The sequence below is a fragment of the Ananas comosus genome, linkage group 14 (assembly GCF_001540865.1).
Source record: "Ananas comosus cultivar F153 linkage group 14, ASM154086v1, whole genome shotgun sequence".
NCBI classification, from domain to species: domain Eukaryota; kingdom Viridiplantae; phylum Streptophyta; class Magnoliopsida; order Poales; family Bromeliaceae; genus Ananas; species Ananas comosus.
In genome coordinates, this window is record NC_033634.1 from 5,247,011 (window position 1) to 5,268,132 (window position 21,122).

Consider the following 21,122-nt stretch of genomic DNA (forward strand, 5'->3'; position numbering starts at 1 on the left):
CTAGTTTTGATATGATTTGCTGATGAGAAAACAATGTTGAAAAAAATATAAAAATTTAATCAAAAAATTTTAAATATACAGATCATATTCATCGGCATGGATCACCAATTTGAACATCTTAAGGTCAATAAAGAGCCTATATATTGGAAACCTAGTATGATAGAATCCCTGTTATATTGATATATATAAGTAAAAAAAAGGTAACCTTAATTTGAGCTCTCCCATTCCCAAATTTGAAGCCCTATTCTCAATTTTAAAAGATTGTTCAATTTCTCCTGTTTGGTTTGACATGATTTTGTCACGCCCCGGGGTCCTTTTTTATTTGAACACAGCGGAAAAAGCGTCTAAAATTTTTTTTTTTTTTTTTGAAAGCCTGACCCCAGAGTATGCCAGATCCGCCACAAACACAGGGAATCCACTGTTCACACGGACAGAGTTTCCCCTGTATTTGCACGGCGTCACACAAGTACAAGAAGTAACCCAGGTACAACCACGACCAAATGAACATACAAATAACCAACAATTATATGTTCATACACCATTCACATCACAGGTTCACATTTATATATTCGATATTTAAACATAAATCCACATCTATCAGTTAAAATGTTTCCAACCACAGAAACAGGTTTTGAAATACTAAGATGCAAAATCCACAGAAAATCTTTTGAAAACTGTTTCCTACACGGAAACCTTTATTCTTTAAAAACGCTACCACGAGGGGTAGAAAACCTTTTATTTTACAAAATCCAGAAATCCGTTTATTACATTTACGAAAATCCATATTTTCAAATGTAATAAAAATACTGAACCATATAACTATCTAAGCTATAACAACTGAAACAATAAGGGTAATAACTATACCGAAATAACCTGGGTCGGAAGCTCTATCGACCGCTACACATGTACCTCACGTCTCGTCCCACTATTTACCGCCCGCGATACCTGAAAAATGGTGGGGGAGGTGAGAACATGTAAACATGTCTCCCCTCCCAGTGGGTACCGCAAGCCGATGAAGGCGAGGAGTACTCACCGGATCAGGAAGAGCTAAATAACAACAAGGGTCAGTGGAAATATAGTAGCAACAATAGTAAGGTAAAGAGCAGATATACCGAATACAGTAGCAATAAACTGAAAGAAAGTAAGAACTAGACTGAATAACGGCTACCGCTACTGTAACTGAAACTGAAAGCATACATGAACATCTACTATAGCAGCAAGACAACTATAAAGTAAGAACTGTAAGTATGCATGCAATGACTGCTACTATAAACATATGCGTCAACCGGTCAAGAAGTCCAAAAGTACCCAATCTGAAACCAATGCTCTCTTGGTCAGCACCGCAGACCTCAAGCCAATGCCCTGGAGGTCCGCACCGCAACACCTCCCGACAGTACCACTGCCGCTCTAACATGCATATAACCCCTCTAGGGCTCACGGGTTGTCACCATTCAACCACTTTTTCGGAAAAGAACACTCCTTGCGGTGGATCAGACCGCCATTGTTCGTGAAATGCGACGAGTATCGGGCAATCAATGCAATATGCTCAATGATCAACCGTCGGCAACCGGCCGACAATCCTGCCCCCCCTAGGGCCCATCGACCGCATGGGTCATCATGTAAACAAATCGACCAACCAGGTCGTAAGTATAGGGTATGAAACTCGACCAACCAGGTCACCAGTACAGGATATGAAACTCGACCAACAAGGTCACAAGTATAGGATAGGAAGCTCGACCAACAAGGTCCTAGATATGACACAGAAGACTCGACCAACCAGGTCGTAGGTATAGGGTATGAAACTCGACCAACTAGGTCACCAATACAGGGTATGAAACTCGACCAACAAGGTCACAAGTATAGGATAGGAAGCTCGACCAACAAGGTCCTAGATATGACACAGAAGACTCGACCAACCAGGTCGTAGGTATAGGGTATGAAACTCGACCAACCAGGTCACCAATACAGGGTATGAAACCACTAACCAGGTCACAAGATCATATACCGATAAAGTCTACTCTACTCCTACACATGATACTACACTTGGCAACAACTAAGTAGAGTAATAAGGAAACAGTATGGGTGCAAGGCTCAACATATATATGGTAAAAGATATAAACAACAAGGGTAAATGAAACGTCACCGAGCGTGCACCACTGTACCGACGTCGGATCGAAGTACCCACCTGTACAACTGTCGCGCCTGTCTCCTGACTGCAAAAGAACGTCAACCGGACCTAAGGAAGGTCCACTGGGTTAATGTCTAACCCACAGCTAAGAAACCCTAAAAGCATAACCCACAAACAACCCCACGGAGATCGGTTTCCCAAAACCGATTACCGTAACTCGCCGGAAGTCCCGAAAACCTCACCGGGACTCCGCCGGGACCCACTAACTGTCCTGGAACTCCCCAACTCCAACTGGGAGTCAACCGCTGCCACTAGTACTCTATAATACCCACATTGGCAGCCAACACCACACATCGCCTCGGAACAAACATCGTTGACTAAACGTCTCGAACCGGGTTCCCGAAAGTGTCGTTTTTGACACCGGGACCCACCAGTCGCTCACCCGTCATTTCTGAACCCCTCGAAACGACACGGGTGACCTGCCAAGAAGGCTTGGCGACATCACAACTGATCCCGAGGCACCATCGGATAAAAACCGAACTAAGATCGCGTTCCGTCGACGAATTTCGCCGTGAAACGCCCCAAACAAGGCTTTTCGATCTCCGCAGTGGCTTGGGGCCTTGGACGATTAGTCCAGAGGTTACCCTCAGCATTTACACGCTGTCCACAGCGACCGAGTTGAAGTTATAAGCAAGAAAGCATAACATGAACCCTAAAATCTATCATTTTATGCGATTTCCGGCAGTTTTATGGCCCGATCATGCGATACGAGGTTCGCTGGGTCAACCGTCGCACCCGCTGATAGGTTTCAGCGTTCCGGAGACCGTGCTCACCATTCGGAGCACATTCGGCGACTGCTGTGCGCGCACAAGCGACGCGAAAGTCAGCGAAGCAGCGCGCACTGCAGGAAGATCGCGGTTGGCCAAGCAACCAAGGCATCGCAGGGCTCGACGGAAGTGAGCACGATGTTCAGCACGACCTAAGGATCATCGTGCTCACTTCCCGAGGTCAAAAAGACCATTCGGATTGCCGGAATAGTTACCGGAAAGTGGGAAAACAGTGCTGGCTGCATAAATGGACACTCACAGTGAGGGGGGAGCTAGGGTTGGCCGCCGGCGGTATTCCGGCGGGCGGTCCGGCCGGGGATGGGTGCACCAGATGGCGGGGCTCCGGGGCACTCCATGCCAGGCGGCGCAGGGCGGCCGGAGGTGCGGCGGCGGCGTACGGAGCCGCCAACTCTCTTGCGGCTCGGTGCCTTCCAACAGTTGCCGGCGGCGACGCGGCGGCCGGGGCTGGTCGGGGCCGGTTGGGAACGACGCCGGGGGTCGAGGGGGAGGCGGCGCACGCGACTATGGGCGGCGGCGACGCTCGGAAGCCGAGGAGGCTCGGTCCCAGCCCGCACGAGGTCTGGGCGGCCGCAGGAGAACCGGGCGGCGGCCGGCGGCGTGTGGGAACGGTCGGGTGGCGAGCGGGAGGTTGCAGGAGGTCATCGGAGGGCGGCGCGGCCGGCGAGGAGCAGCGGCGACGCGCGGAGGCAGAGATCGCCCAAGCACAGCCCGCTCCGGGTCTGGGCGGCTGCGGCGAGTTCGGGCGGCACCACAGCGAGCATGGCCGGCGGGGAACGGCGCCGACGACGCCGGAGGTCGAGGGGAGGGTGGCGCGCCCGACGGTGGGCGGCGGCGATGCGCGGAGGCGCTGCGGGCTCAAGCTCGACCTAGGCTCGGTCCAGGCTGGCAGCTTGTGGCCAGGGCGGCCGCAGCGGCAGCGGCGGCGCACGGCGACGGCGGCGGTCGGCGGGGGAGGTTGCCGAGGCACAGGGCCACGCCGGTGAAGGCCATGTAGCCTCGGCCTGGGCTCCAACCGAGAGAAAGAGAGATAGAGGGAGAGGGATGGAGGAGAGGGAAGTTGAGGAACCCTTTTTCCGGCGACGGCGGCTGCTGCCGGTGGCCGGGGTGCAAGCACGGCGTGGGCAGGGGGCCTCCTAGGCGGCTGGGTGCACAGGGAGGGCAAGGGTTGGAGGATTAGGGTTAGGGTTCCATTGTGAACCCTAGTCCCAAATACATAACACATGTGCATTTTGCACTTTAGCCCACCGTAGTCTAATATTTTCGACCAAGTCCCTGTCCCCAAGTAAAATACGCGCGTTGGACCCTCAGTATTCGAAATCTCGCAAAACGGCGCATAAAATATTGGGACTTTCCGCGATTAATTGATTTTGCCAAATTGACCTCTCCGCAGACTTTTCACGATTCCCGACGATCCGTCCGTTGGATTGCCGAACGGATTGCTCCAGCGCGTTCAGCACGTCGGGGGCATCGAATCTAGCATTTCGTTTCGTCCGATTTGATCTCCGATTCACGCCGAAACCTATCCGCTCTCAAATAAATCTGTATATCGCACATATACCAAGGTATAAACCCTAAAACCTTTAACTCGAATTCAAATTTGGGCTTCCTACCACCAGTAGGTACTAGAAGCGTCCTCCACTCAACTCTAGGTCACATGCACAGAGTACGAGGAGCTTTAAACTGCACGAATAGCAAAGAGCGAAAACCCCCATTTCGATAAAATCCCTTTTTCTCGAAAATCGTGCATCAGATCTGAAATCCGTCAATGCCATTGGTTCCAGAATAACTGAATCCTTCGAAACGAGCTGTTGGACTGCTATGAACGGAGTCCGATACGCACCAGAAGCCAACTCTACTCCATGGCTTCTCCGGAAAACCGGAGTTACTATTCACTTAAGTGAAAACTAATAATTGCGTAACTTTTCCGTTTTAGCTCATTTTCTCCTGAAACTTTACGAGTGCTTATGTAATTAAATTACACACATAAACATCATCAACAGAGAGTTAGTTACACTGTCAAAAATCTCAGTCCTTACAGATTTGCTTATAGGGAAACAATATCAAAAAATTTTATTCCTAAAAACTTTAAGTACACTAAATCATATTTAAGTGTGGATAACTAATTGAAACATCCTAAGATTAAAAATGAGACTATAATATTGAAAACCTTGGTGCTATACTATATATATATATATATATATATATATATAGAGAGAGAGAGAGAGAGAGAGAGAGAGAGAGAGAGAGTTGAGCTGGAATACTATTGATAGTAAAGGGGCTTCATTGCTACCTCTTTGTTTTCGATGATGAACCTCCAAATCGAGGATCGACACTATTGAATATGATCTGTACCAGTTGAAGTATCTAAAAGCAAAAATAGTTATGCCTAGCCTGAAAAACAGAAAGATACAACCACTGATCATCATTTGCCTAGTCCGAGAAGTAGAAACAGTCATGGTGAAGAATATGCTCTTACATGCAGCATAGACGAACTCCGTCTTACCTGGTGTGCTGAAAGTTAGCGTCTGCTGCTCGTAATCAATAGTGGCGTGGTGCTTCGTTAGTCTATCCTAAGTACTGCATCAAACTCTTTGATCGGCATTAGTGCCAAATCTGCTAGGAATACATGGTCATCCAACTGCACCGGGGCACGACCGTCAGTACTCCTCTACCAAGATAGAATTTTCAAGTATTTGTACCTGAAGGATAGTGCCCAACTGCATCATTATGATACCATGATCTCGTACAAAAGAAATGCACAATAACAAAGAGAGATACATCAATATCGAAAAGAGTTTTAGTTTGAATGCCGTAAAGGGATGCAATAGCTGCGACAATGCCTGTCGGCTCCTCGCCCTCCTGGCGGGTTATAGCGTAGACACACCCACCAATGGCCTAGCACGCCTTCTCTTCCTGGCGGGATGCCAAAGGGTGCCCAAATGCTGAAGATGTTGTATTTCCTTGGTTCTGATGCAGAGTAGAAGAAGTAAAAGCCGCCTCAATGTCGTGCCAGACCCACGAGGGTAGTTTGCATGAATATGCCTCGGCTGTCCACAATTGAAGCAGTCTAGAATTTTCATTCTGCACTGCAAAAGAGATGCAGTTGACAAGCCGGGAGAACTCCCACTTGTCCTCTAGTATTGTCTTACTGCCTTTTCAAAGGTTCTTGAGATCATCTTTGAGCTTCTGTTTAATGCTATCAGAGAAATAAACGTCAAAAGCTTCTCATTGAAAGCCGCACAAGAGCGAAAAAGGGCATCCACCGCATACACCCTTCTACCAGATCCACACCGGACCCTCCAAACAAGGTGCCGCCAGTGGTACCCTCTCGTGCTCCTCAATGAACAGATCCTTGAAGAGCTTATAGATCGTGTAAATGAACTCCTCCACGACTGTTGGGTTAGTGGTCTCACTTATGAACTTAGGCAACTTGTACCTCTTAAACTCCACCAAGTTCGCCTTCGCCCTGGATAGCACCACTGTCTGCATATTTTCGCCACCCACAGAAATAGATGTCGGGGTAAACACCGTAGTAGTGTCCGGGATGCCTAGTGGAACGACCCCTGCTACCATCGGTGTAGCACCGCCTGCCGTTTTTGTAGTAGTCGTCTGTGCAGCCGCTGTCATGACCTCCGGTTGCACTGTGTAGCCACAACGGCAGTTGCAGCATAGCCGAATCCTATGCAGTATCCGCGAAAGTGCCTACGGTAGCTCCTATACCCTGCACTAGAGGTGGGGCCTGGACAGGAGCCTGCTATTGCCTCAACTGTTACACCAGCCCCGTAAGGGCTGTCACCTAGCCTGTCAGGGCCGCCACCTGATCCTCAAGCAACTGGATGCGTCTGTCATCACCGTCTCCATCCCTGGAATTGGTACGGTATGCACTATATCCTGTGGTACAAAACACAGAGTAATAAATAACCATAAGCCTTGAGACTAATAAGACTCGACAAACCGTTGGGACTTAATTTCGAATACCTCACATTCTAATGTGTCTACAATCCGAAGGTCTCTTTAGAGTCAATCTAACATGTTGTTCAGTTAGAAAACCTATAAGTGATGTTGTACTTGTTGCCACTCTGATGCCATCCTAATCTGTCATGTCTTGGGACCTTTTTTGTAAAGCTATTTATGAAAAATGTGTCGTTTGAAAATTAGAGTTTACGGAAAATGCCCTATGTGTGTGTGTGTGTGTGTGTGTGTGTGTATAGAATTGGACTATAATAAGTTTAATAATATTTACGCTGTTTTGCTACTAAGTTATAACTCTTGGATGAAAAATTGTAGGGTTGAGATGATAATAGTCCCCTGGGGTTTAGTGGCTGTTGGTGAAATAGTATTAATCTAAGGATAGAAATGATCAAAGAGATAGATTTAATAATGAAAAAGTTGGTAGTACTAAGCGTTGGGTGCTATTAGAAGCACCCTAGTATGTTGGTCTCTCTCTCTCTTCGATCTGAGTCTGTGGCTCAGTTGTAGAAGAAGTTGCAATAGCAGCAGTTGAACAGTTGTTGCTTCAGTGCCAACTGCTCTTTCCTGCGATGGAAGATCCTTAGTTGTTGGTATTCTAGCCACTCCTTCAGGGAGCTCTGGCTCCGTTCTTCCCAGAGATAGTTGAGGAGCCGCGGGAAGTGGTTCGATTTCGATTTCTGGTAGGTTCCTTCAAAATCGAATAGAAGAAACATTGTGAATCAAAGAGGAAAGAGGATAAGCAAATGTTTGAAGTTGTATTCGAAGGGTTGCCTCTCTATCTGTTGTTGAGTGAAGTTTCGGGTCAACTTTCGTATTGGTTTTTATCTTCCTGACTAGGGGGACTTCTTCAATCTAGTCTAAGAAAGAGAGGTCATCCAAGTCTGAATGATATGGGAATAGGAGAGCCACCGAGTCCTCGTCCTGCAGAAAGAAAGTGCATGTGTTCTCTCGCCGAAGAAAGAATCGGATGATTGTCCCATCAAAGGCTGAAAAAAGCCTACGAGNAGATAAGCAATTGCCCCATTTATAATTGTTAGAGAGTGAAAAAAATTATTAAATCATGTGAAGATAAGTGGACAAAATTAATCAATTAAAATAGAGTGCATTTAATTTTTAAGCAAGTCTAAGCCAATATAATAAGGTTTCTATATTTCTATATTTATTTAGATTTCTATGTTCACGACCATGCTTATTTTCTGGCACCCATATGCATGCATGCGTGTATGCTTGTATTATTCTATTTGACAAATTATCACACTACAACAAAAACGGTCTATAGCGACACTTTTAAATATCGGTATAAGTCAAAAAAAAGTGCTGCTGGCTAAATTACCGACACTTTTAAAAAGTGTTGCTATATGTGGGGTAGCTAGGTATATAGTGACGGTTAAAGAGTGCCACTATAACCTAAAAAGAGTGCTGCTAATTTACAAACACTTATTTAAACATTTAGCAACAGCCGAAAATCTACCTCGTTGGCTGCGATGGCGGAGGAGGACGAGAGGGAAGGGCTCTTCGTCTAAGATTTCAGTGGATTGAGTGAGGGGAGAAGGGGAGATGGTAATCGATTTTTCTTCTTTTTTTATTTTCTGTTTGTAATCAGGCTGAATGGGTTGGGTGGGGTGGGTTGAGCAAAGTAACTTTTTATTTTTGGTTGGATTGGGCTTTATATTTAAGCATTAGTAGATTTTTTAAAAAGTTTTGGTATAAGTGGGACATTTACATAAAAGTGTCTCAAACATGTGTCCCTATAACCCAATTCTGTTGTAAATCATTCATAATAAAATGAAGAACAATGCTAAAAAAGAATGCTAATAAAACAATGGAGAAGAATAATTAATTCAGATATAAAAAACAAAAGAGATGAATAGCAAATACAATAATTAATTATCACCATTTTCTTACCATTTTTCTCAATCCACAAACTGCACGCAATAAATATATTCGATATTATCTATTGCAATAAACATCATCTAAGTTAGCAAAGAGATTGCATAAATATACACATAGAAATATATATCCTTTCATCATGTTGGTACTATAGCAGTTTTATTTAAAATAAAAATAGCAAGGATAGAAAGGAAAAGAGAGGATGAGTTGATAGGATAAATATATTAGTTAGAGGAGTAGAAAAAATCCATCAAACCATATGAAAATAATTGTCCAAAATTAATTAATTAAGACGTGTATGTTAATATTCAAATAAGTCTATAGCAATAAGTTTTCTACAACTTTTGTCACAAATTAAGTCTTTAATTCTACCAACAATATAATATATATATGTGTGTGACCGCAATTGTTTTAGAGCTAGCACATGCATGTGCATATATGTGTATTCTTGTATCCATTTGTCCGACAAACTAAAACCCAAAATAAAAAATGGAATGGTGAATGTTAAAGGGCTCGAATCAAAATTTTAAAACTTAAGCTAATAAGTGGAAAATTTTAAGCATTATATGCAAATTAGGATCCTATTTTACAACTCTCTTGATACATACTAGTCTTGCTAACACGTGACAAGAGCATAATGTGATCATACAAGAATCAAACAAAACTAATTTGAAAAATCTGCATAAAATTGGATAAGAATTTGATAAATGATTAAACTGAAAGTAGATGGAAAAATCAACTTTAATGTCATGTTAAAAGGCTCAAACCCAACCCGCAAGTTTAAACTAGTAGATAGAAAAATCGATCACATTATATGTAGACTAGCTATGATTCTATATAATCTATATAAATCTTAATGGTGAATAAGAAAATTAAATAGAGTAATTTACATGTAATATAGGTATATATCTAGCAAAATAGGCAAAAAGAAATGGGGTACAAACATTTGTCTTGCCCTCGTCTTAAGTGCACAAATCACAATTGGTATATTTCTTATTCACTTGCTCTCTTTCTCTATTTGCATGCGTCTCTCTTGATAACCATGGAGACTTTGAAGAATTCTTATGGGATACTAGGTACTGCATCCCCTTCTTTCTTGTATACATCGTTATCTAATACCTCCGACACTTTGAGTATCAAATCTGTATCACATTTACCTCCATGCGTATTGAATCATTCCCCATGGGATGATCTGTATCCTGATCATCCAGATTCCGATCATCAACAAATTCAGGTTAGATTACAAACTTTCTTTTAGTATCTTGCTATTTTTAGGTTTTTTCTTTTTGAATTGTGAAAAGAATTGTTCCTCATTGTCCATACTATTCTTCTATTTTAGGGTTTTCTTTTATGAACTAATTTTGAAAAGAATTTTTCCTTATTTTCATCCATTGATGTTGGTGAAGGCGGCGCATTCAACTGTTTTTACTTGGAAACACATTCACTTAAAGAGATCACAGTGGAAAACTATCATTTTCATTTATCCTAACATGATTGATACAAAAAAAAAAAATTATGCTTTTCTGTATTTTCCCCCTCCCCCCCTTTTTTTTTTTTCAAATTTTAGATTTTTTTTTTGTTCTTGTACTTGCTTTCATTTGTAGAGGTTTTTTTTGTTTAAATTTCTTTCAAATGACATATTAAAGAAATGGTTAATAAAAGGTTAATTTCTCATGCAAGTAAGGCATGGATGGTGATTAAATTTGCAGGTTATCCATTTAATAATATTATTAGTCATTATAATTTTTCATGTAGCCTTTATGAGAACTTTATTTATTACCTAATATTTTCTCTTTTTTATTTTTTTGATAAAGTACTTTAGAATAATTAAAAATTAAGTTTGTAGTTAACTCTTAATTAACTAAGAAATACTCTTTTTTTCCCTCCATTTGAATTCGATCATTTCTTCCTTTTTTTTGTGTTTAGGGTGAGGAGAAACATGATGTGATGATTATGGAATCTGACCCTGAAGGTGAAGAAGTAAAAAACAACAATCTAAATCTATTTGAAAGGTATTTTATTGATAGTTTTCAATCATCTATTTCTAAATACTACAAAAGCTTATTCTGTACATAATATGTTAGTATTATATTATAGTGCTATAGAAATTATGGAAGATCAAGAAAGGCAGAAAGGGAAGGACAAGGCATCTAAAAGAAGGATGAAGACGGAGAAAGAGAAACCTCATATTGCATCAAGTTCTACTATCACTAAGAGAGTCTGCGAGTATAATGATAGAAAGATATGGAAGTATAAGGGAGAGACCCATTTGACAGGCTCATTTTGCCATTGTCATCACAAACAACTTCGGCCTCACAACTACACAAAAATTTGCACTGCTTTGAAAGCCAATTGTCAAAATAAGAAAAAGAAGAAGAAAAATGTGGCAAAAAGAGTCTTTGATAGTAGTTCTGAATACTATTACTACTATGCTGGATTTGGACCTTGTCGAGCAAAGGAGAGAAGAACTCGCGGACATGGTAGTGAAAAGAGTATGATAACTAAAAATACTGACAAGCAGTTGGTCTGTACAAGTGTTGGTGATGGTGATGATGATCATGAAAATATAAACCAACAAAATGATCTACAAGCTGATAATGATAATAAAGGAAAAGTGAAGGAGAAAGAAACTGAGAAAAAAGTGAGAAAGCCTATAAAATTTCGTTCCCTCGGGTCATTTTTGTAGAATATTTTCATCTCTCAATATTTTGAGAGAAAAAATATTTTCTCATAGCCTAGTTTCTATCAGTTATCTTGAGAATATTTGTGATATCAGTTTAACCCCAATAGATAAAACTTTTTGTACAATTTATCTGTTTGAGAAGCATCATAAATTACTTTGTATACTGTCCTTTTTTAAATAATTATAAGTTTACTTTAACTGTAATGCTGAAATATTATTGACTTTTTTGGACATGCTTCATGCACTACCTTTCTATATTCACTAGTGTAGAGACCCGCGCGATGCAGCGGATAGATAATAGAAGCAAAAATTTTAAAACTTTAATAAACTTTATATTTACATCTTATAGATGTATAGGAAGCTATATCGTATTAAGTACAACCAATTTGCATAACTAAATTCAACTGTTTAAAAAAATAAAATTATAGTTAGAAGCTTATATAATTTTTTTAAAATTATCGAAATACAGTAAGAGGTATACAATTTTATCATATTATATGCCTCTTAAACATTCCGTTGTGAAATATAAAAAAGAGCTAGATCCATCTGAATAAAGCACCTTTGTTTAATCATCAAAACAGATTAAGGATATGAAACACATAAATAATAAGTTAACATATTTGGCTTAAGAAAATTTTGGGTGAAATTTTAGACTCTAGTCTTCATCATACTTCTTAATTTATGAAAAAGACTTTGCCCACAACAGTGCCTATTCAAAAAATAATTATAAGATAAAAATAAAACAAAAACACCAAGTTTAAAAAAAACTTATATTTTTTTGGGGCACTTCTTTATCCACGCGAGATTGCTCATCCAAACCTCATACATCTTCTTAATCTTCAGTTGGTAGTTGCTCCCCGCGCCGAATCGCTTCTGGATTTTTATTGCGACCTATGAACAAACACCTAATCTGCATCACCAAACTGCGATATCTAAACCGACACAGCCTTGCTATCACATCAACCACAGAAAACCCTAATTCTCAAACAATTTAGATTTACTAAGAAGTTCTTGCGATTCTCGAGAAGCGAGCTCCTGCGCAGCGTCCCTTTGAAGAGGCTCAGGACGCCGCTTGCCTCCGCCCAATTGTGGGCATGCGCGAGCCGCGCGAGGAGGTAGCCGAGGCGGCGGCAGTTCATAACAAGTGGGGGCCTCAGTGCAAATCAGCCCAGCAAGCACTTATTTGCGGCCCAGCGGGCACTTATATGGGCCACGGCTCGGCTTCGCAGGACGATGCTTCTTGAATGAGACAACGTTATTCGCATGCTTTCTTCTTCTTCGTCGTCGTAATTATTTAATTATAAATTTTATAGTATGTAAATACAATTTTCTGTTACAAAAATTCACAAACGCTAAGAAAACGAAAATTGCATCAACAATTCTAAGAAAAATGAGAATAGATCCAAGGTTTTAAAAATATATAAATATAAAAATTATTACAAAATCAGCGATACAAAATATGTGATTAAATGAATTCAAAAACTATTGTATTTGTTAGCTATGATTTTGAGATCAAACGAAAATAAAACGAAGTGTGTTACCAAGAAGAATGATTATTGGGATTTATAAGTGTAGGAAAAAAATAAGGAGTTATCAATCTTTATTAAATAAGTGGATATATATTCTGAAGAACTCATGAGAGGGTTCTTTATTACATCATTGCCTTGCATCCAAGGGTCCTTTATAACACTAATTTCTGTAAACTAAGGTTAAAAGCTTCCTCCATCAAAACCAAAACAAAATAACACGGAACAACAATAATCCCTAGTAATTTAGCAGCAAGAGAGTGAAAAGGGAAAATTGAGAATAATTGGCACCAGCACCAAAACAAATACATAAATGTTGAATCATTGAAAGTCCATAGGATGACTCACAGGTAACCATTCATAATAAAAAAGATCAACATCAAATACCGAAGCAAATATCTCGATCATAGTAGGAAGGCAGATGACAACTAAATTCGACATGCGAAGAAATATACAAACAATCCCTCTTTCTCAATTTTTACGTGAGGCTAAAAGCAATTACACATTCTTGAACCCACAAACTATGAAACTAAATGATCTATAAATTGAACACGTCTGACCAGCTATGAAACTGTTTTCATTCGGCAAGTATTGTTTTTCAAATTTTAAGAAAACTTGGCAAAAGCTTATAGAAACAACGCAAAATCTCCAAAAGCCACTGCACAGAATGCCGAAACAGTTGCAACGTGTATAAGACTACCATTAAACAGCAAGAAAGTGTAGTAGAGAGTGTAAGTGTAAACTACATCAGGGTGAAAAGGCAGCAAGATGAAAAAATTAAAGTAAAAATGGGGTGGTAAAGGAAAGTTAAAAAAAAAAAACGCTGGGGGGAGAGGAAATAATAAGCAGGAGTTGCCGACACCTTAAATAAAAATGATACTGCAAACAATTGAAGGAAGGACGCAAGAAAAAATTGAACTGTAGTAGAAGGAGAAGTATGAGAAAGAAATAAGGAAAATTTATTCGCAGGAATATAAAGCTTCCAGTGATAAGAAAGTTCACAAACTTATAATTCTTCACTATAGACACTTTTCAAAAGAACAAAAGAAAATGCTTTCCTGTAGAGGCGAAACAACTGTATTCTATTATCTATCCACGTCGGAGCTAATGAAACCTTGATTCTATCAAAGGCAGCTAATGAAACCTTGAATACAGTTGTTACAATTTTGGCATGATCCTTTATGGTTGCATATCCTATAATAAACTCGATTTGATCATAAAATTCTATAGTTTTTTGCATCTCCTTTTAGATTACTTAATTCCATTCATCGTGTACTCTTCCATTTTTGTAACACTTATGTTCATATGCACTTGCATAAGTTATTTTCGCGATTCGCTATTCTGCAGTTTCATAGGAAAAGTTATTGATGGGCAATATCCAAAAGAAGCATTAAGTCATTAACTTGCTGATCATGAGTGATCCAACATATCAACTATGTCACATTTGTGGATCACCATTGGTACAAATATTGGTGGAAAAGAATATATGTAAACTGATAAAGATTTAAAGACTCGTAAACAGAAAAAATTAAAGATTCACATAAACCAAAACTAACGTTTCTAGCCAAGTTAACTATGGCATGATTCTGGTTTAAATAGTGAAAAAAAAAAAAAAAAAAAAACTATTGTGCATAAGATATCTCATGCGACAACAAAGAAAAAAGGTATACCTTGCAGACTCATTAATTACAGCAAATGGAGAAACACAGCCCAATGGCACCTAAAAAGAAATAGGAAAAGATAGTTGATAATTTAAAGAATAGAGTAAATATCTAATTCATAAAATATAAAATTAATGTATGCAAAAAATAAATTGGTTGCAATGAAAATCTGATAATACAGGATATATCTGGGATAACCACCTGAAGTACTTCTTGCAATGCTTCCTCTGGAGCCTGGAGCCATTCGCATCCCAACCCAAGCCTTTGCGATAGTACTATTCGTTAAAAAAAGGTTAATCAAAGTTAACAACACCTCCAACTTAAATAATGAAATATTTTATCCAGAATTAAGAGGGTAAAAGAAATTTTCTACTTTTTAAGTCGACTTTTGTGCCTGCAAGAGCAGAAACAATATAAAATCTGTTCTTCTTGCCCTGCAAGTCAAAGACATCAAGACATGATTTCAGAAAGACAAATTCTTGGTTATAGATATTACAAATTGCTTTTTTTTTTGGTTTTGAACAGGAATATTTACCTTCAACAGGAGATTTTTACTCAATGCACCTCCCAAGTGCCCAACATAATTTGCCTGAGCATGAAAGTGTTATTTTTTTCCAGCAAGTGAGATCATCTAACCAAACAAAAATGAGTGAAAACAAACTTTACCTACTAACCTGAGCTTCGACCATCAACACAGCAGGATGATCATAGCATGTAAATTTGATATTCAGCTCATACAAATGACAAAAAGAGCACAATCACTAATCAATTATTTGAGGTGTTAATAAAAGAAGTGTACCTTTTTTTCGATTCATTGGGTGCTTGAAGAACATGCCTCTTCGACTTGGTCTATTCGAAAACAAAATTTCAAGTAAATTTCGGATGTTATCTTCAAAAAATGAGAAGTATATTTAAGATGTTCGCAAGCAGTACCATAAAAAAGAAATTTGCGCAATGGTGATGAGATGATAAAACTCCTTAAAATAAGTGATTTAATCAGAGAGGAGAAATCGATCAAGCACAATCCAGAAACAGTGCTCAATCGAACAATTCACAATCGAGCTCCGACACTCACGACACATCAATCGATAGCGTTAGGCGCGATCCAAACAGGAAATTTGTACAAAAGAACACAACACAAATTCTATTCGAGCAACGCGACTGAAGAGGAGGAGGAGGAGATTAGGGTTCGGGTTTCGTGATCGCACCGTGGAGACGGACCAAGAACAATCCTCGACCACGGCGGAGTCTTCGAGGCCGTTGAGGATGTTCTCCCTGAAGTCGGAGTCATCGTCTTCCTCTTCTACACCGTCGCTCAAGTATGTGTCCTCTTCCTCCCCTACGTTCTCACCATTATCATCGTTCTCTTCATCTTCGTCCCTGAGATCCCTCCCATCGCCATCGCTCGCCGTTGGAGAAAGGATCGAAAAAGAAGATATCACTCTCCCTCGACCACCAGCCCCTCAACGACACCGCCTTCCTCTCCCCCCGCTGCGAATCCTGGCGAAGATCGCGCCGTGGATCGCGCCGCGAATCTCGACGGGGAGATCGGAGAGAGATGAGAGGCGGGATCGGACGGGGAGAGAGAGAGAGTGACGGGGGGCAAGGCGGGAGTGAAGGAATGAATAGGATCTGAAGTGGCTCGATGACGTGGATTGAATTAGCCTGGATTAAGGTATATTGGACACGTGGCAAAAAGGAAAGGGGATTCATTAGAGTTTATAGATGATTATATAATGAAGTACTTTGTTTTCTTCTTTAGTAATAACTATGTAATGAAATTTCAATTGTATGACTTGATTTCATAAGATTCTTGTGTTTATTCATATCTAAGAGTAGTCATTAACCAAATCTATCTATTACAATTGAAAATAGGGCAGAAAGTTTCTCTTCCATAAACAGTTCTATTAAAAATCCAAATAATTAGTAGTTAATTGGTTGATTCTAAGTGAGGTTGTGATTTATATATAATTGTGGAAATAGTACTTTTAAGTTGCTCTGTTATTTCAACTCAATATGAAAAGATTAAAGGGAACTTCTAATACCCACAATGCATTGCCAGTTTTTCACTTTAGTATCTTATGATTTTAACTATATCATTTAATTAGTATTCTGTGTTTTTTATTTTTATTTTTTATTACACCCTCCATTAACTTCTCCTTTAAACTAATCAACCTGCAAAGGCCAACGAAAAGGCATAGGACTACTTAAATTTTAAACCTCATCATCCTTGGTGAGTCCGCAGCGACGAAAAAGCGATGATCCATCATGTACATGTGTGGCACGTGACTATTTTAGCAAAGAAATTAAAGAAGGGTGTGATAGAAAATGAAAATAGAAATCATAGGATACTTAAGTTGATATAGTTAAAATCAAAGATACTAAAGTAAAAAGGCGGTAAGCTACATACAGGGTAACTGAAGGTTTTTCAAAGATTAATCTATACATATAGATGATATGTCTATAATTATTAATTAATTTTACATTTACATGATTAGTAATTCATTCAATGATTTCAATACTTGGTAATATGTGAGATCATTATAAAAAAATTATAGATGTGTAATGATAGCATGTTTTTTATTTAAATTAATAATTTTACCGAAACATATTTTAACATACGTAATAACTTAGTAGCACTTCACTACCTTATCAAGACAAACTAACCTAATGCATATATAGTTAGAAATATTGTTATATAGGGCTTTATATTTTACTATAAAATAAATATAAAATATAATAAAATTTTATTAGTGAGTTAGTATTGGATATATAATAGTTTGTTTTATTTAATCCTTTGAATTTTACATATGATGCCTGATAAGATATAAATAATAGAGAAAAGTTCAACTAAATTACTTTTGATTTATACATGCATTTGGTCATTTTATGATTTGTAAATTTGCACTTTATAACTTTGTGGTTTGAGCTAGGCTACTATACCTTCGAAAGCACGGAGGTTTCCATACTTTCAAGTTGTTTTCAATAATAAGACATCCGATTTAGCAATCAACTTCATTTGACATATTGTAACGCCCCAATAGTCTCACATCGGATGGGATACTGATTCTGATCAATTTATATAAGACCTACTACAACAAAATTAAGTTTTAAGTGATTATCTTTTAAATTACTGGCAATTATAATTGCCGCTAAATGATTCCGAGACAATTATGATAATTGTCGCTATTGGTAGGGTTGGTAAAAATTATAGTGGCATTTGTTCCGGCGGTTGGTAAAAGTCTAAATAAATGCTGCTAAATACTATATAATAACAACTATTATAAATGTCACTATAATTAACTATAATTGCCACTAAAAATATACTAAATGTTTGATAAACAAAGTTTATTGTGGCAATTTCATACTAAAATATTTGTTCCACAACTAAATACTACAATGAATTAAAATTTTAAAAAATAGTAATAACCAAAAAGTGTTACTAATTTGTATAATAAATAGTCTTCACTCTCAAATTACAATATCAATATTCAAATTAAATTTCAGAGATGAATTCCAACAACAAAGTACTTGTTCGAAATTTAACCAAAAAACAACAAATTCTAAATGACAGTAAACACTTATAATCTCGGAGAAATCCCAAATTATAAATCCTCAAAACTTATTGCTCCACTTCGAAAGCTTATTCAAGTTGATGACAAGACCCAAAAAATCTGTTTAAAAAGTAATATTTTTGCAATTAGTGGTACAAATAAGCAATATAAGTAAATTCTCATCAAAAGCATCAAATTTTTAAGTAGATATAGATAGCAATGTATGTGTTACATTTTGATTGTAAGTTTCAATCCTCACCAGGAGAGCTGAACTGTAACGACCCAGTACACTAGCAATAATAACTCGTTGGGCCCAGCTAACAGCCCAAAATTCTTAAGCCCAGTTATTATTACTAGTGTCTAAGTCTCTTATAAATCCAATGACAACCCCATTGTAATATACCGAAACCTCGGTAGAGTATATCAAGCTTTTGTCGAATCGACTAGAGTGTGCGAAAGAAATAGTTGGACAAAGTCAAATTAACATTCCAACAAAGTTGGAAGGGTTAAAAGTAAGTTTAGAAGAGTTAAAAAGGTTTTAGCAATGATCGGAACGAAATAGAATCGAAAAGATGCAAAAATCTGAAAACTAGAGTTGTGTTACCGGTTTAACATCAAAAGTGTACTGGTACAAGGCAGCTACCCGAGAGAGGTAGCTCTTGGGTTTGAGTAGAAAAAGGCTGTTGAACCGGTGACAGAATTTCGTGTACCGGTACAGTGCACTGTGGACCGCAGGCATAGTCTGCTACAAATGTCAAGATTGGGAGGGCTTTTTGGCTATTGTTACAACTTGTAAAAGGCCCCAGCACCCCTCCCCTCTTGTTTACAGCTGAGATTGTCTCTCTCTCTCATTTCTCTCCCTCTCGCTCTCTAGAAGCTCCCTCTCAAGGTGGAAAAGAGAGGATCAAAAGAAGGATTTGGAGGAAATTTTGGAGATTGGAAGACCTAGAGCTCTCCTCCAAGATGGAGCTTGGTGGACATCTAGACTAAGGTGAGGTTTCTTGTAAGATTGAGATTAGGGCTTGATTTTGTACTCTAAACCTTGTGGTTTTGATCTTCTTACAAGAGTGGAAATCTAGTAGAAACTATAGAACATGTGGAAATCCATGTTTTGCTCAAGTGTACATGGTGGTTTGCTAGGGTTCATGTTAGATGCCCTAGGAATGGTTTGAATGACCTAGAAATGGTTCTAAAAGAGTTACTAGATGATTCTAAGCTTGTTTTAGCTTAGCTAAGAGATCAATCTAGCATATGTTGCTAAATGATATTTTTAGGGCACCAAAATTGGAGTCTTTGTCATAGTTGGGTTTAAATGTAAATTAACCCTATATAAACCTAATTGAAGGTATTTTTGATGCGTTGGTGAAGTCGGTTCGGCGATTCGTCGAGCCTACGTGAAGATATTGAAGAAACGGACGTTTTGACTTCGTTTCCACCTGGAAGGCCGAGGCGAGGCCCAAAAATCACGAGAACGGATCCGGAGCATCGTGGCATCAAGTTATAGATCATTAATTTTCGGGGCCGCGAATCGACGCACGGTTGGTGAGTAGTTGCAAGATCGGGCCCAACGGACACGAGTGTCGCGGGAGGCCGATTGCAAGTGACTACAAGTAATCGGAAAGCGATGTGAGGTGGGTTGTTCTCACCGAAGTTATTAGCTCGCTTCCATGTCGAAGCGAAGTGAGAATTGTTATTGATGCATGTATGGTAGTTAGTGGTAAAACATGAAGCCTATGTTAAACTACCATTGGATGAAGAAGACATAATGTAGAAATACTAAATGAAATGCATATATCTATAAATGGGTAGGTGGTCTACGATAATGTGGATGCATGAATCCTATTATTCTAAATGTTTATAACCTACCATTGAAATGAAAGCATGTTGATCATATTGTAGAAACATGTTAGACGAATGCATGATGTACTTGTTGTAATATATGCTAGAAGGAATGTGCACGATGACATAAGGATTATGTTAAGTGTAAAATGCATGTTGGCAAATTGTAGATTATGCTTGATTCATATGAGTTGAACATGGATCGATAACTCTAAGGTGATTAGAGAACTCGACATTGGGAAACAGAAATATGTTATCTATGAAATGCTCGATTTGGACAACTAGGATGTCAAGTAGATCGAGTGGCATTAAACCTAGTGTTAATAAACATAGGTTGGACAAGAGTGGCTTTGAACCTAGTGTTATTGAATATAGGTTCGACATGAGGGGCATTGAACCTAGTGTTAAAGAATATATGTTGAGAATTGAACCTAGAGTCATGTAAACCTAGGTTATGTGATAAAAGTATTGAATCTAGGGTCAATTGGACCTAGAATGGAAAGGACATTGGACCTAAATAGGTCGACACTATAGGGTTAAGACCAACCCTTAAGCTATGTGAAATGGATTCCGGAATTCCATAACTTATGGATCACACCGAGAGAGGTGTGGGGCGTGTGCGACGATTTCGCCCCCCCGGGCTAAACCATTGTCGATGCGTGTGCGACGATTTCGCCGCCGGATGGTTAAGCTGGTTTGTAGATTATACCGCCGGTTGACGTGAGCCATGGCTGGGCGTGTGCGACGATTTCGCCGCCAGGTGGCTATGTCATGGAGCGCGGTAGGCTGTGGTTGGCTGAGGTGCAAGTGAGAGTTCCTTCACCTCTAGCCGAACAGAACGCGGATTATTCGGAGTTAATTGACTTAAGACCGAGTCGAGTGGTATAGTGTGACTAAGGTATAAATACCCTTAGTAAAGAATAAAGAGTAGCTAAGAATAAAGAGTAGCCAAGAATAAAGAGTAGCCAAGAATAAAGAGTGGCTAAGAATAGAGAGTGGCTAATAAGAAAGAATTGCAAAT

General features: G+C 39.4%; 3 protein-coding genes across 4 annotated transcripts; 1 reads left to right on the forward strand and 2 right to left on the reverse strand.

The window, feature by feature from the left end:
- On the reverse strand, nt 2,015-4,497 carry LOC109720103 (vegetative cell wall protein gp1-like). The gene is made up of 3 exons (XM_020246986.1): nt 3,215-4,497; nt 2,215-2,236; nt 2,015-2,037 (listed from the first exon to the last, which is right to left on the reverse strand). Exons 1-3 carry the CDS (start codon nt 4,202-4,204, stop codon nt 2,015-2,017), a joined length of 1,035 nt encoding a protein of 344 aa, XP_020102575.1. The 5' UTR covers nt 4,205-4,497.
- LOC109720721 lies at nt 9,816-11,619 on the forward strand. The gene is made up of 3 exons (XM_020248000.1): nt 9,816-10,072; nt 10,765-10,850; nt 10,936-11,619. Exons 1-3 carry the CDS (start codon nt 9,881-9,883, stop codon nt 11,522-11,524), a joined length of 867 nt encoding a protein of 288 aa, XP_020103589.1. The 5' UTR covers nt 9,816-9,880; the 3' UTR covers nt 11,525-11,619.
- LOC109720577 (prolyl-tRNA synthetase associated domain-containing protein 1-like) lies at nt 13,352-16,292 on the reverse strand. Of its 2 annotated transcripts, none has more exons than XM_020247805.1 (7): nt 15,917-16,292; nt 15,383-15,557; nt 15,244-15,297; nt 15,082-15,142; nt 14,910-14,983; nt 14,718-14,767; nt 13,352-14,388 (listed from the first exon to the last, which is right to left on the reverse strand). In XM_020247805.1, the coding sequence occupies exons 2-7, from the start codon at nt 15,395-15,397 to the stop codon at nt 14,349-14,351; spliced, it is 294 nt and encodes a 97-aa protein (XP_020103394.1). In that variant the 5' UTR covers nt 15,398-15,557; nt 15,917-16,292; the 3' UTR covers nt 13,352-14,348. The 2 variants fall into 2 exon arrangements, with proteins under 2 accessions (XP_020103394.1, XP_020103393.1); XM_020247804.1 differs by having other exon boundaries at nt 13,372-13,705.

Bases quoted from the DNA above. Each gene is read 5' to 3' on its own strand.
- LOC109720103 (XM_020246986.1), bottom strand. From the start codon at position 4,204: ATGCACATGTGTTATGTATTTGGGACTAGGGTTCACAATGGAACCCTA. The intron at 2,237-3,214 runs GTGAGTGTCCAT...GACCTTCCTTAG, and splicing joins ACCCTAGCTCCCCCCTCACT to GTCCGGTTGACGTTCTTTTG. The intron at 2,038-2,214 runs GTCAGGAGACAG...TGCCAAGTGTAG, and splicing joins CCGGTTGACGTTCTTTTGCA to TATCATGTGTAGGAGTAGAG.
- LOC109720721 (XM_020248000.1), top strand. From the start codon at position 9,881: ATGGAGACTTTGAAGAATTCTTATGGGATACTAGGTACTGCATCCCCT. The intron at 10,073-10,764 runs GTTAGATTACAA...TTTTGTGTTTAG, and splicing joins CCGATCATCAACAAATTCAG to GGTGAGGAGAAACATGATGT. The intron at 10,851-10,935 runs GTATTTTATTGA...ATTATATTATAG, and splicing joins AATCTAAATCTATTTGAAAG to TGCTATAGAAATTATGGAAG.
- LOC109720577 (XM_020247804.1), bottom strand. The intron at 14,984-15,081 runs GTAGAAAATTTC...TTTAACGAATAG, and splicing joins CACAAAAGTCGACTTAAAAA to TACTATCGCAAAGGCTTGGG. The intron at 13,706-14,717 runs GTATACCTTTTT...CATTCTGTGCAG, and splicing joins GTAATTAATGAGTCTGCAAG to TGGCTTTTGGAGATTTTGCG.